Raw genomic sequence first — 16,182 nt, forward strand, 5'->3', positions numbered from 1 at the left:
CAATGTGAAGTGTCTATGTAGCGGTAGAAAGCTAGTCTGTGTTGAGGCCTTTTCTCTCCAGTGTTGAAGTGAATGAATAGAATACCCGTGCTTTAATCCCAAGTGCTGGGATTAAAGGTGTGCACCACCAACGCCCGGCAGGCTACAGAAATTTTAGTTGAATAAAAATTCAAGTCAGGCAGTGATGGCTCATGCCTTTATTCCCAGCACTCGGGAGACAGAGGCAGGCGGATCTCTGTGAGTTTGAGACCAGCCTAGTCTACAAGAGCTAGTTCCAGGACAGCCTCCAAAGCCACAGAGAAACCCTGTATCGAAAAAAAAAAAAAACAAAAAACAAACAAACAAACAAAAAAAAACAAGTCAGGCAGTGCAGTGGTGGCTCATGCCTTTAATCCCAGCACTTGGGAGGCAGAAGCAGCCCAGTCTGGTCTACACAGTGAGTTCCAGAACAGCCAAAGCTGCTACACAGAGAAACCTTATCTGGAAAAAAACAAAAAAAATTCAGTTCTGCAGTTATTTTATGTACATTCCATGGGTTTAATAGCCACAGGTGCGATATGGACACATGTTGAAAAGATCCACCCTTATTAGAAGTTCTATTGGGCAGATTCTTTTCTCGAGACAGGGTTTCTTTGTCCTGGAACTAGCTCTTGTAGACCAGGCTGGTCTTTTGAACTCAAGAGATCTGCCTGCCTCTGCCTCGAGTGCTAGGATTAAAGGCGTGCACCACCACCACTCAGCTGGGCAGATCCTTTCTTTCTAAACATTCAAAATACAATGAGCTCTGGGAAGGAACTCATGACTTTCCTTTATACCACTAAACCAGCAATCTATAATCACTAAGAACAAGCAGATGAGTTAAAGATGCCACATTTTTGTCTCATTTTCCTTATCTCTAAGAAAGATACCTTTGCTGCTAAGACTGTCTCCTTCCTGCATTAAAAAGTGGCCAGGCGGTGGTGGCGCACGCCTTTAATTCCAGCACTCGGGAGGCAGAGGCAGGCGGATCTCTGTGAGTTCCAGGACGGGCTGGACAGACAGCCTCCAAAACAATACAGAAAAACCCTGTCTCGAAAAAAAACAAAAACAAAACAAAACAAAATTAAAAAGTGAGGTCTAAGTTGCTGGCTTCTAGAAGTATTTTAACTTAATAGACCAACTATAAAGAAGTGCTAAATACTCTTTATTTGATATTATACATAGACCACAGTAAGTGCCTTTCAGTGGCAAAAGGCAGCATTGTTTGACTTAGGAGATTCTAACTAAAATGACATCATCAAGTCAAGAACAGTTACTTCCTGATGATTGCCTGTAACAGACCAGTGAGTATAAACTGAAACACAGGTGAGTCTTCTCATTTCTGAGACAGTGACAGGTTTTTTCCCCGGGGTTTAAACATACTCATTCGTCAAGTCATATAAATTTAAGTATAAAACCATCCAATAGGTTTGTGGTGACACCCCCATTTTTGTGGAAAGTACAACTTTAATAATTCAGTCCAATCCTATATTGAGAAAGGGAGAGCAGTGATAGTATTTATGCAACTGGAATTGTTATTTTAAAAAAAGATCATATCCACTTTACTACATGTCATTTTTACTTAAATCAGGACTGTCCAAGAAAAACATGATCTGAATTTTGGTGTATGAATTAAATTATGGTACACATTAAAAGTCATGAGACATTTGTTTTGTAATAAATAAGGCGCGGAATTACTCATTAGTAGCTTTTTTAAGGTAAGCTATTAGGTCCGCCCTCTCTCCCTTCTTCTTAATTCCAGCGAAGATCATTTTTGTTCCAGGGATGTACTTTTTGGGATTCTCCAAATACTCCATCAGGGTATCCTCTCCCCAGGTGATGCCTGAACAGAAAGGGGTGCAGTGGTTAAGTGTTTTATATTCCTGGTAAGTCTGCCATTGGTTACACCCATGCAATCACAGATGCAATCTATGCTGTGTCCCCACTTACCTTTGTTCTTGTTGGCATCTGTGTAGGAGAATCCAGCAGCCTGGCCTGTCTTCCTCCCGAACAGACCGTGGAGATTTGGTCCAGTCTTGTGCTTGCCTCCCTTTTCCACGGTGTGGCACTGGGCACACTTCTGAACAAAAATCTTCTTGCCTTTCTCAACATCACCCATTTTTAATTCTAAAAATGAAAAGACCTAAGAGTTCAAATAACCTGCTCACAGAACACACACAACGGATCCCAATGGCCATTCAAATCACCTAACTACCAACCCACTGCTATTTTATGTCCATTAACACCAGGACGGATGCGACCTTACTTGTCTACTCTCAGTACTCTCCAATAGCAAGCACACTAATTGGTAGCCCCCCCCTTTTTAAGGACAGTCTATGTTCATGATAGGTTCGTGCCCAAGGCAAGGAAGTGGGAACCCAACTCAAACCTCAGGAGGAGGAAAGGTCAAAAAGTAACAGATATGAAGTCTAATTACAATTGCATTAAACCAAAACCACAGCAATTCTAACGTTTCAGGGTGCTTAATTGCTGTCTGTGCTGCCAATTAAAGACAATTAAAGATAAGACAAAACACAGCAATGGGGTTGGCGCGGGGGGGTGGGGGTGTCATAAGTGCTTTCAGCTACTCTGGTTTCATTTGGAGGGGTTAAGTCACTCTCTAGCATTAGTCTAGCACCGGAAGGCAAGGGAGGGCTGGGGCAGGAACCTTCTTCTCGCTTCCTGAGATCCACGGGAGGTGAAGGGGGGGTCGAGGGATGGGGCTGGGGTGGACCACGAGGTCACTCATCCAAGCCGGCCTCAAGCTGATGAAGAAACCCACCCTCTTCCGGATGCCTGATCAGGGAAAGAACCGGCCAGGTGCAGAGGGGTAGCAGCCTCTGCTCTGTGAATGGGCGGTGGGCGAGTCGTCTCTGGCACTCGGGGCCTCGGCCCTGCGCCCACGCCGCCTCCAGCCCTGCCGCAGCCCCGCATGCCCCTGCCCGGGTCACGACCCGCGCGGGCCTCCTCGCACCCTTCCCGCCCCGCGTCCCCGTCACGCGCTCACCGCTCGCAGGGGATCAGCACCACAGCCGCTGCGACCCGAAGACGGACGTCCCGCTCTCTAGCCCAAGGACACGCCGGCCCGCGCCTAAGTACCGGTGTCGGTGCAACCGCCCTTGCTCTGCCCGCCCGCGGCCCGTCGAACGCCAGCGCCGGGCGCGGCGACGTGACGTAGCCGCGTCTCATTGGCTTCAGCAACGGGGCCTCGCCCGCGGAGGTGCGCGCGCACGCGGGCCAGCAAGTTAGGATGCGCCCAGAGGGCGCCCTTGCTCGGGAGGCCTCGTTTGCCCGGCACTTACGACAGGCCCTGTGACGTAAGGCGTAGGCGCGGATGACGTCACCCGCGGGTTCCTGAGCCGGCGCGTGTGGGAGGCGGGGCGCGGCGTGCAGAGTTCAGGTGCGACTTGAGTCCGAAGACGCCGTCGGCCGCCGCCCGCGGGGAGAGCCACGACTGCCGCCCGCTCAGCTGGCGACCGTTGCCAGCCGCAGAGTGGACGCCTGCTGGTGACCTTCGCTCGGTTGCACCACCTTCCCGCTCTCCCAGTGACCGAGCGCCCAGGGCTGGGGAAGGTGCGGCACTTGAGGCCGACAGGATCACCTCCTGGAGCCCCTGTTCCCTTCCCCTAGTATTTGCGGAAAAAACGAGGGGGGTGTGCAGCGGAGCTCTCAGGAAGAAACAGGAGTTGACCTGATTCTTGGGAGTCCGCTGGACTTGTGTCCCTTCTGTCCACGTTAGGCATGGGGGTTTTTGCTAGCACACTTGCCAGTTACGCTTCAGATCGAACTCTCCGACACGCTAAATCATGACACTGGCGGTTATCTTCTTTGCTCCTATCTCCCAAGTTCAGGCCCCAAATTCTAATGAGCGTCGGTCCGGGTCCTTTCCCTGTGTTCTGTCTAGCCTTGACATACTCTGTCAAGTGTTTACAGATACCCCAAATTTTTGTGGATCATCTTTCCTTCCATCAGATTAACAGTAGATGTTAGGGGGCTGGTCTAAAACACCTTAGTGTTTTAAGTCACTGGTCCTATGATTTGCTCCAGTGAAAACACCATCTGTATGAGTACAGTTACTCCGTTTGTTTGCTTGCTTTGGTTTTTCTTGGGTAGCCCAGGGGCAGTTGACTTCCACAACAGTCCCCAGCGTCCACACAGAATCCCATGGGTGCTCAAGTCCTTCTTATGAAGTGGTGTACTACTTGATTTGCATACAATCTACACAGTTTCCCCAATATTTAAATCACCTCTCGATTATAACTTATGCCAAATAGAATACTATATAATGTCAGTTAAGGAAAGTGACAATCTCCAAGCTCATTCAATATACTTCAGAGTATTGGAAATCTAGCTACATAGTATGTGATGTGATCTGTTTTTGGTTTTTTGTTTGTTTGTTTGTTTGTTTGTTTTTGTTTTTCTTTCTTTCTTTCTTTTTTTTTTTTGTTTTTTTTCGAGACAGGGTTTCTGTATGGCTTTGGAGGCTGTCCTGAAACCAGCTCTTGTAGACCAAGCTGGCCTCAAACAACTCACAGAGATCCACCTGTCTCTGCCTCCCGAGTGCTGGGATTAAAGGCGTGAGCCACCAACACCCTGCTGAAAATTATGGTTTTGGTTTTTACCCTTGGGTGTGGAATCCATAGATAGGTCTGACTGTACTTTCATTGTTTTGAACTAAATTTTAATTCCTCTTCCTCTGTTACAACACTGCCACATTTTACTATATAATGGTAGATCTCACAACATATTCAAGACTTTTTGTAGCTTTTAGGGGAACTCATTGAGTGTTCTGATATAGTCCTGATATAGGCTTATATATTTAAATTACTCATATATATGTATATATATATATATGCTTAATGTTTTTTTAAAGACCTGCTAAAGCAAATCCACAGACATTCCATATGTCCTCAAACCAAGTCCTGGTATTGCCTTCCAAATTCCTCCAAAGAAAATGTAGTCCTTACTTAGGTCATTGTTCTCCTAGTACCTTTTCTTTGTATATTAGAAGTTATTGTTCTTAATTTATAAAGAGCTGGCTGACCACAAAATTTTCAGGAGCATTCTGCTGCAGATTTTGTGCACCAATGACTCAGTTGAACAAGTAAATGGAGTTAACACCTTAGATTTTATTCCCTAACGCTGCATAAATGGGGTGGCGATGCACACCAGTAACCCCTGGTATTAGGAAGGAAGGGACCGGAGAATGAGAAGACCAGAGTCATCCTTGGCTAGTTCAAGGCCAGGCTTGGTGACATAAAGAGACCTTGTCTCAAACAAATTTATTCCAACGAGGAAGAAGATAGACTACAGACAACTGAATATTTCTCTAGCTGAGGAAACTGTGGGTTAAGTCTTATGAATACGTGGCGAGACAAGGGAAAAACGGCACTCAGGAGGCAGAAGCAGTCGGATCTCTGAGTTCAAGGTCAACCTGGTCTTCAGAGCAAGTTCTAGAATAGCCAGGGCTACATAGAGTAACCCTGTCTCAGGGCTGGGCCGGGGAGCCAAAAAACAAACAAACAAACAAACAAACAAAAACAAAAAACCAAACAACAATCACTTCTTCCTGTGGTAAGGAAGACACATAGGGGCTGGAGAGATGGATCAAGTGTGTCTTAGATTTACTGTGTGTAGTCCAGGATGATCTTGAACTGATCCTTCTGCCTCTCCCTCCCAAAAGCTTTCTGAATGCTAGGCAAGCACTTCACTAAGCTACACGCCCAGTCTTCTCTTAGGCATACTGAGTAAACAGTAAACACTATGACTCTTTAGAGCTTAAAAGAAGTATTGCTAGCCAGCTGGTGGTGGCACATGCCTTTAATCCCAGCACTCGGGAGGCAGGGGCAGGTGGATTTCTCTGAGTTCGAGGCCAGTCTGGTCTACAGAGCGAGTTCCAGGACAACCTTCAAAGCAATGCAGAGAAACCCTGTCTCGAAAAAAGACCAAAAAAAGAAAAGAAAGAAAGAAAGAAAGAAACCTTATCAAAAAGGCAAACCAGCCGGGCGGTGGTGGCACACACCTTTAATTCCAGCACTCGGGAGGCAGAGGCAGGCGGATCTCTGTGAGTTCGAGGCTGGGCTGGACCAATAGCCTCCAAAACAATACGGAGAAACCCTGTCTCGTAAAAACCAAAAAAAAAAAAAGGCAAACCAAAACACCCCCCCACACAAAACACAACAGCATCAAAAAAGCCAGCATAGTTGAATGAGTTGAGTAGGAGAAAGAAACTACATATTCTTTCATTTCTATTGCTCTATCCTATCTTGTTCCTTAGGAAGGATAGAACTGGTAAGAGCTGTGACTGCTTTAAAGCAGATGCCTCTCTTTCTAACAGTATAATGGATTACATATTTTCAAAACTGTGAAAAATATCTACTAAAATCCCACCTGACAACCAAAATATGTAACTGAGGCCACAAGAAATCAGCTGTTTGGAGGTAGATAATGTGCTCAGTCCACACTGATTACGTCTGGCTTATGGACTTTGGCCGAACTGAAAGCATCTCAGGCTGTCCTAGCAGTGAATCAGAAGTATAGTTCCGAGAAGGAGGCCAGGAGGGGTCAGAGGTCAGAGAAAGGCAAGGAAGGTTCAAAGCTCATAGGAGTAGTCCAGGAAGTGCTGGAGCAGCTTGGGCGAAATGCCTAGGTAATGCTGCTACACTGTATCTAAAAGTATCAAATATAGTTAGTTACTGGCTAAGCGAAGAACCAGATTAGTTTTATCTGCCTTGGATTTACATACCTGGGATGAAAAACATTTCACTCAACTTTGAGGAAGAGTAGGTGGAAAGACTGTAAGAGCCAGTGGGGATGGAAAACACCAAGGAAACCAACCCTTCCGAACACAACAGAACTGACATACATTCAAACTCACAGAACTGACACACATACAAACTCACAGAGACTGGCAGTGTGGACAGGACCTGCACAAGTCCAAGCAAGATGGGGTCCCAGACTAAGGGAGAAGACGACATGATCTCCCATCCCTAAGCAAGAAGCGGTCTCAAATTGGAAACCGTTTGTTAAGGAAAAGTTAGTTTTCTTTAATGGAGGCAACAGTCTCATAGGGTATACAAACCACACTAAAGGCCCAGAAGTAGATGAAAAACTCAAAGCCAAATCTTGTTTTTGGAGAATTTTGTCTGGGGAGTTTTTACCCTATTGGTCTTTTGCTTATATGTTATGGCTTTCGATTTTGTGTTTTTATGGGTTTTATCTTTGTTGCTTTTCATTGGCATCTCAGGCTTAGAATTTCCCAAGATCATGGGGAGCCTCTGGAGCCTGGGTTGAGATTATCCTCTGGAGATTCATGCTTCATTCTACTAGACATCAAGATGCAGCCACTTAAGCCAGTGGCTATCTACCTGTGACTTGGACACGGTTTCCGTGTAGTTTCTCCCTCAAAAGTTCTTGTGTTGGAAGCTTGCTTGACAATTGGCAGAATTGGAGGGTGGAAGAACCTTTAAGAGGAAGGGCCTTAGCTGGGCGTTGGTGGTGCACTCCTTTAATCCCAGCACTCAGGAGGCAGAGGCAGACAGATCTTGGTGAGTTCGAGACCAGCTAGGTCTACAGAGTGAGTTCCAGGACAGGCTCCAAAGCTACACAGAGAAACCCTGTCTCGAAAAGAAAAAAAAAAAAGAGGAAGGGCCTAATGGGAGGAACACTTCTTCAGATCCCTTGCTCCTTGGTTCTGTAAAATGGAAACCGAAAATATCCCACACAGTGTAATGGGAAACTGAAACCAAGAATATACCTTGCAGGTTAAGAGTTCTGTTTATGGTCAAAACAGTTTCTGTCTGTTCCTAGCTAAGAGATAGTCCTATGTCCTATGTCCTATGTCAGGTCCCTGCTTCTATTTGTAATCTCTTAAATCCCTGGTCTGGTGTAAGATGCTTATGACTCCATTCATTTGATGTGTGCTCTTGCCTTTGTCCCTCCCTTTGATTCTATGTTTAACAATAGATAATTGCCATTGTGAACACCTTATCTGCCTAGAAAAGGGACTTGGAGAGGCCAGTGGGAGCTATTCTCAAAAACCCTTGACATAGGGGAGATAGCTGGCTGACCAGCCTTGGGTACCCCAAGTACAGCTTGCTTTCATTCAGACAATTGTGCAGTTGATCTTTTCTCGAGAATGTTGCAATTAACAGTTCTCCATGAAGAGATAATCTGGGCACCAGTTGTAAGGGGTACCTTAGTTCCCTCATGAGTGGACTAGTTTCCTGAGAGAGCCAGTTATAAAGGGCAAACCTAGTTCTCGTGCTTCCTCCTTCGCCATGAGGCTTCTTCTTTTCTGTTTGGTTTTGGTTTTCGAGACAGGGTTTCTCTCTATTGTTTTGGAGGCTGTCCTGGAACTTGCTCTTGTAGACCAGGTTGGTCTCGAACTCACAGATATCCGCCTGCCTCTGCCTCCCGAGTGCTGGGATTAAAGTCGTGCACCACCAATGCCCGGCTATGAGGCTTCTTTTTTGTGCTCTTCACCATACAATGCTGCTTGTCATGAGGTTTCTGTGTGTGTGTGTGTGTGTGTGTGTGTGTGTGTGTGTGTGTGTGTGTGTGTGTGTGTGTGATCTATATACAAAGTAATGACAAAATGCCAGTTACTGTAATCCTGAAGGCAAGCCCGGGAGAGAATAAGATCAGCCAGATACAAGGTTTTGCTAATTAGATTAACTGTAGTTTAATATCCTCCTTTTATTGTAAAACACATTACACAGAGTTTACTATGTTTTATTTGGTGGTATTTAGTATAGGTAAATTATGCAGCTAACCAATATCTGTTGATAGAAATCCTTCGTTTTGCAAACCTGAAATTTCATAACCTGTTGAAATGGATAACTTTGTCAGCTTGGCTGGATTCCATTATATCCATAATAGTATTTCTTCTCCTTTTTTTCTTGGCTTTTTTTTTCTCGAGACAGGGTTTCTCTGTGTAGCTTTGGAGCCTATCCTGGCACCTGCTCTATAGCCCAGGCTGGCCTCGAACTCACAGAGATCTGCCTGCCTCTGCCTCCCGAGTGCTGGGATTAATGGTGTGTGCCACCATTGCCTGGCTTTCTTGGCTTTTCAAGACAAAGTTTTTCTGTGTAACAGTCCTGGCTGTCTTTGAACTCACAGAGATCAGCCTGCCTCTACCTCCCAAGTGTTGGGATTAAAGGCATGGGCCATCTCTGCCTGGCTGCCAATGGTATTTGTAGGTATGTCAGTAAAGTATCTCCAAAAGACTGGCATTTCAATCAGTGGACCAAGTAAGGGAGATTCTCTTTCATCCAAAATGGGTGGGCACATGCCATGGTTGAGGGCCCAGCAGAAACAAAGAAACAGAGGCACTCCTTTCTTGGCTGTGGGACAAGGAATTCTAGGTTCTCTGGCCTTTGGAACTTTCCCCAGTAACCCTCAGTTGTCAGGCAGAATTGGACTGTTAGATTCCTTGGTTGGAGGCTTTCTGGGTTTGGAGTTAGCTACTACTCACTTCTCTGGTTTTTCCAGTTTTCAGGTGGTCTGTCATAGCATTTCTCATCATCCATAGTCACGTGGGCAATCCTATCAAATCTCCCCCCTCCTGCTTCCTTCCTTCCTTCCTTCCTTCCTTCCTTCCTTCCTTCCTTCCTTCCTTCCTTCCTTCCTTCCTTTCTTTCTTTCTGATTACAGATTCCTGTATGGAAAAAATCTGAAGATGCTGGGTTTTGTTTGCTTCTTTGTTTTGTTTTATTTCTTTAAAGGATATGCTCATGTGATGGCTATCCTTTGTTGTCCCCTTGACTGTATCTGGAATGAATTATAATCCAGAAATGGAGAGCACATTTGCAATTCAGACATTGAGGCAAGACATCATACAAGCCTTTGATCTAGATCTTAAGACTGGATAACACATGCTACTCTAAAACCAGACCTTGAGCAAGGCACGCCTTTAATCTGGGCCACACCTTCCGCTGGACAGGCAATGGAGGCAGGAAGGGGATGTGTTCTTTCTTCCCCTGCTTGCCCTGCCTTGTCAGCACATCCATTCCTTCACTGGTATTAGAGCCTACTTCCAGCACACACAGAAGACCAGCCGAGACACCCAGCCTCGTGGAATTGAGCAGTCACTAGATTCTTGAACTTTCTATTCACAGCTAGCCATTGTTGGACTGCAGCCTGTAAGTCATATCTATCCATCTATCTATTTCTAGCTCTCTACCTACCTATCTATCTATCTATCTATCTATCTATCTATCTATCTATCTATCTAGAGATTAGAAGATTCATTCAATAAGTTTTATGACCCTAGAGAACCCTGACTAATACAGCTCATTTCCTGTCTGTATGGTACATTTTTGTAGTCTCACAATATGTCAGTCTTTGCTAGTATACATCTGTTAGGGTGATCGTAATAGATGGTCTTTGATGTCACTACTATGGTTGTTTTAGAGAGTCACAAATGCATGCATGCACTACGGCACAATTGTGTGTTCTCACCATCCCCTCTCTCTCTACTTTCCACTGAGACACAATAGACTTGCATCTAGGCCAGTTAATAACTCCACAGTGGCCTTTGAATATTCAAATGAGAAGCAGAGAACCACATCTCTTCCCTTACAATTAAAGCCCAGGAATCATTAAGCTTAGTCAGAAAAGCATGGTGAACCTGAGGACAGAAACTAAGACTACTACTCTTATCCCTGACATGGAGGCAGTTTAGTGATCTAGAGCAATTCTCTCTCTCTCTCTCTCTCTCTCTCTCTCTCTCTCTCTCTCTGTCTCTGTCTGTCTCTCTCTGTCTCTGTCTCTCTCTGTCTCTCTCTGTCTCTCTCTGTCTCTCTCTCTCTCTGTCTCTCCTCTCTTTTTTTTTTTTTTTTGGTTTTTCGAGATAGGGTTTCTCTGTTTAGCTTTGGAGCCTGTTGTGGAACTAGCTCTTGTAGACCAGGCTGGTCTCGAACTCACAGAGACCTGCCTACTTCTGCACTAACGCCCAGCTAGAGCATTTCTCTTAAGCCAAACCTAACCTTCTGTAAGTCATGAGTTTATGAGTACTGAGAGGCGAGGAAGCTTCAGGCTAGTCTGAAGCTAGCAGAGGTGGTTCGTGAATTTAAAGGAAGTCATCTTTATTAACAGAAACTTGCAAGGCGAGGCAGCCAGGGCTGGTGTAAAGCTGCAGCCAGTTATCTAGAAGATGCAGAGAAGATAATTCAGTTTCAGTGCCCTTAGCACTTACTGTGTGAGGACCCATTCCCTACCTTCCTAAGGGGTGGATTAAGTCTTCTTGCAGTTCAAGTGCCTTGGAGTTTCACTAGCCGCATTAACTCTGCATTTCCTGTAATAAGGAGGCCCTCTAAAGGTCTGTTTCCTAGGACCCTCATGAGCATAATGCATTTCCCAATTTCAGGACAGTATCCAGTGCTCAGCATGTCTGCTCCATGGCAGAACTTCTCTTCTTTCCTGCACTGTGGAGTAAATGGTGGGAAGAGAGTACCCAGGCTTCCTGCCCTCTGTGACTCCAGCCCCCTGCCTCGATTGCTGTCAGACCCAAAGGCTCCTGGCGCTGGTTGACCTTTTGAGGATTCACCTGTGTAGTGTTGGCTGTTTCCTTCACCTTCAGTTTTATGTGTTAGATAGTTAGAAAGCATCCTCCTATGTTGTTCTAACTCTCTCCATTGACCTGGCTGATGTATGCCTTTGTGTGTGTGTGTGTGTGTGTGTGTGTGTGTGTGTGTGCTTGCATAAGACACAATCTAGCAACCAAAATAATACATTTTAATATGTTTTTAATCTTTGCAGGGTTTCTCTGTATATCCCTTACTGTCCTAGAACTTATTATGCTGACCAGGCTGACCATGAACTCAGAGATCTCCCTACTGAGTGCTGGTAGGTGTGTATCACCACCGCCAGGCAGTTTTTTAAAAAATCATTTTAAAGAGTAAGTGAAATTGGATGGATAGTCTACTTCAACCTGGAATCCCCTATTACAGACTGTCACTATTGAACTCTTTTGTTTATTTTTGAGGCAGGGTCTCTCTGTCGATCTGGCTGTCCTGGAACTCTGTAGACCAGGCTGGCCTCAAACTCGCAGAGATCCACCTACCTCTGCCTCCTGAGTGCTGCTGGGATTAAAGGCATGTGCCACTCCCACCTCCCCCTGGCCCCATAGAACTTTTTAATGATCTGTGTGGAGTATAGGCATTCTCTCACTAAAAAGCAGAGCCTTTTATTTCAACTGTAGTAAGGTAGAGTTCCTCTTGACTGATGACTGACAATGCCAGAGAGAAGCCTGTGGTACTTTTGCATGGTAGTGGGTAAACACTTGTAGTTAGAATGCAGTTGTACACCCTGGATACCCAAGGGAAAAATATATAACTAAAACTTCAAGTTCTGGGTGAGCCAGCCCTGAAGCTGTGAGCTGTCCCTGTAACCTATCTGTCATGTAGCCACACAAGCAGGAGATGCTCTCCCCTCCATCCCAACAATGCCTGTGGCGGGTGGGGGAGCTGGCCCTAATGGTTCTTGTGTGGGAGCTCAGATCCTGAGGACACAAGCAGAACTAGTTCTGCCCCTTACTCATTGCTTCAAAGGGTGAACTAGCCAGGGCAATGCAGTAGAGCTCACCCTGGTGGTGAGGACAAGGGAGAGATGGAGTGCTGACCGATCCTGTAACTACCCAGGCTCAGAACCAGGGTTATGAGTTGGCCTACCCCAACATCCATCCCATCTGTGATCTGCTGGAGCATGTGAAGTGACCAGTCCTGCAGACCCTAAGCTGCAGGATCTCCACAACACAGGGCAACAGCAGGATAACAAGAGGAGTCCCAGTGAGGGCCCAGCATCAGTAGTGTAGCAGAAACCAGATGCTTGAACAGACCAGTGACTCTGCAATGAACACTTGCAAGTAAAGACATGGATAAAAGGGTTTACTACGTGACTCACTGTGTCATACTACAGCTTCCATGACAAGATCCTTCCCTACTTTTTTTTTTCAAGACAGGGTTTCTCTGTATTGTTTTGGAGGCTGTCTTGGAACTTGTTCTGTAGACCAGGCTGGTCTCGAACTCACAGAGATCCGCCTGTCTCTGCCTCCTGAGCGCTGGGATTAAAGGCATGCGCCACCAATGCCCAGCTCCTCCCCCCCAATTCTTATCCTTTTTTCTTTTTCTCTTAAATTTTATGGTGGGGGGTTGCAAGGGCAGAGGGTGGAAACATAGGAACAGGGAATGAATGCGATTGAGATGGTGTGAAAGACACAAGAATAAATAATAAATTGAAAACAAAACTTCAAGTTTCTGGGCCTCTGAGATGGTTCAGTGGGTAAAAGTGCTTGCTGCACAAGGTCTGACAGCCTGAGTTCAGTCCCCAGGATCCACATGATGGTAGCAGTGCCCTGACTTCCACATGTACACTATGCCATGTTTGTGTGTGTCACAGAATCATAAAAAAAGAAAAAAGAGGTGAAACTCTGAGTTCCTTTACTGTGGAGTTGTATCTTCCAACATATGATCTTCAAAAGTCCAGTCCTGGGGCATGTTCTATGGCTAGATAATAAAAGGCTCAAATTGCTTTAGTATATTCACTGAATTGCCCATCGCCTTGGACACCCCCAATGATTTTTTAAACTGGCAAGCCAGGTGAGTCAGCAGCTTTCTGAGACCAGATTGGAAGCTTGAAAGAGAACGTGGGTGCATCTCTCCTGCACAGCCTTTTATTTCCACATCGGTATGTGCCTCTAGCCACGCCCAAAGTGGGCGTGGTCAGCGGCCCAAGTATCTAAAATCTCTCCCTACAACTTTCCATGATGTTTATATGATTCTTGCCAACAGTCTCCTCCTGGAGGAGCGCAGACAAGTCTGGGATCAGGCTAGGGCCCATGCAGATGAAATCCACTAAACTGATGACACCTATCCAGTTGGGGCTATGGCAGTCCCTGACCAGGACCTTGAATGGGAGTACAATAATACCCCAGGGGACATCCTAGCTAGGAATCTATTTTTAACTTGCCCCCTGGCTGGTCTCTGCAAGGCTTCCAGGAAATGTATGAAAATCCATCTCAATTCCTAGACCACCTTACAAGGCCCTCTTACAATACAATCTTGATCCTGAGACTTCAAATGGAAAACAACTCCTTATGACTTAACTTTTTTTCCAAAAGTTATCTTGATATTAGGGTCAAACTTAAACATCTAGATAAAGGGCCCCCTGACTCCACAATCTTAACTGTGGCCTTCAAGGTATACCATAGGAGGGATGAAAAGCCCAAAACCAAAAATACCTGATGATGGCTAAGACTTCTCAGCCAGTCAGAGAAAAAGCCCAGTCTCCCTGGTCTCCCAAAGGACAAAGATTTCCATGTCCTTGTTTTAAATGTAGTCAGGAGGGTCACTGGGCCAGGACCTATCCAAACCCTTGTAAACCACCCAGACCATGTCCAAGATGCCATGAAGGAGGACATTGGGGTATTGATTGTCCCCATGTTCCTGGCAGCATGGGGACATTAATCCCAGATTGCCCTTCAACTGACCTCCTTGGTCTGGCCATTGATGACTGATGGGGCCCTGGGTTCCCTTGGCCTGACCACTGCCATCTCTGACAGGGAGTCTCAGGTAACTTTCACAGTATCGGGTCAATATTATCTCCTTCCTTCTGGACACTGGAGCCACCTTTTCAGTCCTGATACAGTTCTGGGGACCCACCACTCCTTGTTCCTCTGCTGTTGGAGTAGGGGGACAGCCTTTCCAGGCTCACCAAGCCCTGCCACTTAGCTGTATCTTTAAGGGTATCCCCTTACCCATTCCTTCCTAGAGATACCAACCTGTCTCATTCAATTGCTGGGAAGGGACCTTCTAGCCAAAGTGGGAGCCTCTGTCTTTTGCTAACCCCATCCGCTTGACCCCAGGTTCGCTAGCCATTCCCCTTCCATCCCAAACCACATGATCTGACACACTTCTTCCCTTACCATCCTCTCAGGTAGATCCTCAGGTATAGGACACCCCAAACGCCTCTATAGCCAAGCATCACACCCTTCTCATCATTCAACTACAAAACCCCACCAAGTATATAACCAAGGCTCAATACCCACTTTCACTCCAAAGTCTCAGGGGAATTAAACCCCTCATCTGCAGTCCACCTGTGACTCCGTGTTGAGGGATAGGGTCCCAGTGCAGCTCAGACCACGATGGAAAGGTATCCTGGCACTCCGGAGCCAAAGAGTATCACAGGTCACAGTAAGCATAGCAGCTTACAGCCCTGCTCCAGGGAAAGGCTTCCCCAGTGTAACAGCTTTGCTCTGGTTGTTACAGCTGGGCTCTGGTTCACAAGAGTGTAACTCCACTTTGCTAAGGGAAGGTTTCCCCACTGAAAGTGTACAGCCCTGCTCCAGTCTGCTCTACTCAGCTCCATTCTGGCAAATGAAAGTCTCACCCAAACCTCATTTATTGGGAGGGAAGAATCCAGGAAAGCGGCTGCTGCCTGAGTAGGGCAGCCAGAAGCTGAGCAGGCACAGGGTTTATATAGGGCTTCTTAGGGATGGAGTTTTTCCAGGGTGATTGGTCAGATTTCAATCCCTGAGCTCAGATATGCTAGATCTCGTGCTCAGAGATTGGTTGGTTTCCTGCTTAAGATCAGAGGCCGATTTGGCTCTGATTTCAGGGTCAAAGTGTGTTTCTTTCACTGGTCCTTTTTAGCCTCTTGGCTCTAGTTTTAGGGCCAGGGTGCATTTCTTTCACTGGCTCTGATTTCAGGGACAAAGTGTGTTTCTTTGGCACTGGTTTCTGAGTTAGTGCATTTCTTTGGTTCTGGTTGCAGGGCCAAACTGTGTTTCTTTGGCACTGGTTTCTGAGTCAGAGTGCATTTCTTTGGTTCTGGTTGCAGAGCCAAACTGTGTTTCTTTGGCTCTGCTCAGGGTGTGTTTCTTTGGCTGGCCCCTTTTCCTCTACAATGTGTGCATGCTGAACGTTCAAGATTCATCTTTCCCACTGACTTGACATACTTTTTATTGCAGTTCTATAGTTTGGAGAGCCAGTCTACCTTCAATTAACTGGGAATTTAAATTCTACCCCCCTCTTTGTTTCTTTTGGGACTGGTTCTCTACATAAACCTGCTTTCCTGGAACTCACTATGTAGACCAGGCTGGCCTTGAACCCACAGAGATGAATTTTACCTTTTTTACCCATTATTTTGTGAAAACATTTAAAGAGA

At 46.0% G+C, this 16,182-nt stretch overlaps 1 protein-coding gene across 1 annotated transcript; it reads right to left on the minus strand.

Moving 5' to 3' along the window:
* Nucleotides 1-1,167: 1,167 nt before the first annotated feature.
* LOC121136793 (cytochrome c, somatic) lies at nt 1,168-3,182 on the minus strand. Its single transcript, XM_040738091.1, has 3 exons — nt 3,026-3,182; nt 1,969-2,145; nt 1,168-1,861 (listed from the first exon to the last, which is right to left on the minus strand). Exons 2-3 carry the CDS (start codon nt 2,135-2,137, stop codon nt 1,713-1,715), a joined length of 318 nt encoding a protein of 105 aa, XP_040594025.1. The 5' UTR covers nt 2,138-2,145; nt 3,026-3,182; the 3' UTR covers nt 1,168-1,712.
* Between the last annotated feature and the right edge of the window lie 13,000 nt (nt 3,183-16,182).

Source organism: Mesocricetus auratus, unplaced genomic scaffold (assembly GCF_017639785.1).
Source record: "Mesocricetus auratus isolate SY011 unplaced genomic scaffold, BCM_Maur_2.0 Super-Scaffold_100676, whole genome shotgun sequence".
Lineage (NCBI taxonomy): Eukaryota > Metazoa > Chordata > Mammalia > Rodentia > Cricetidae > Mesocricetus > Mesocricetus auratus.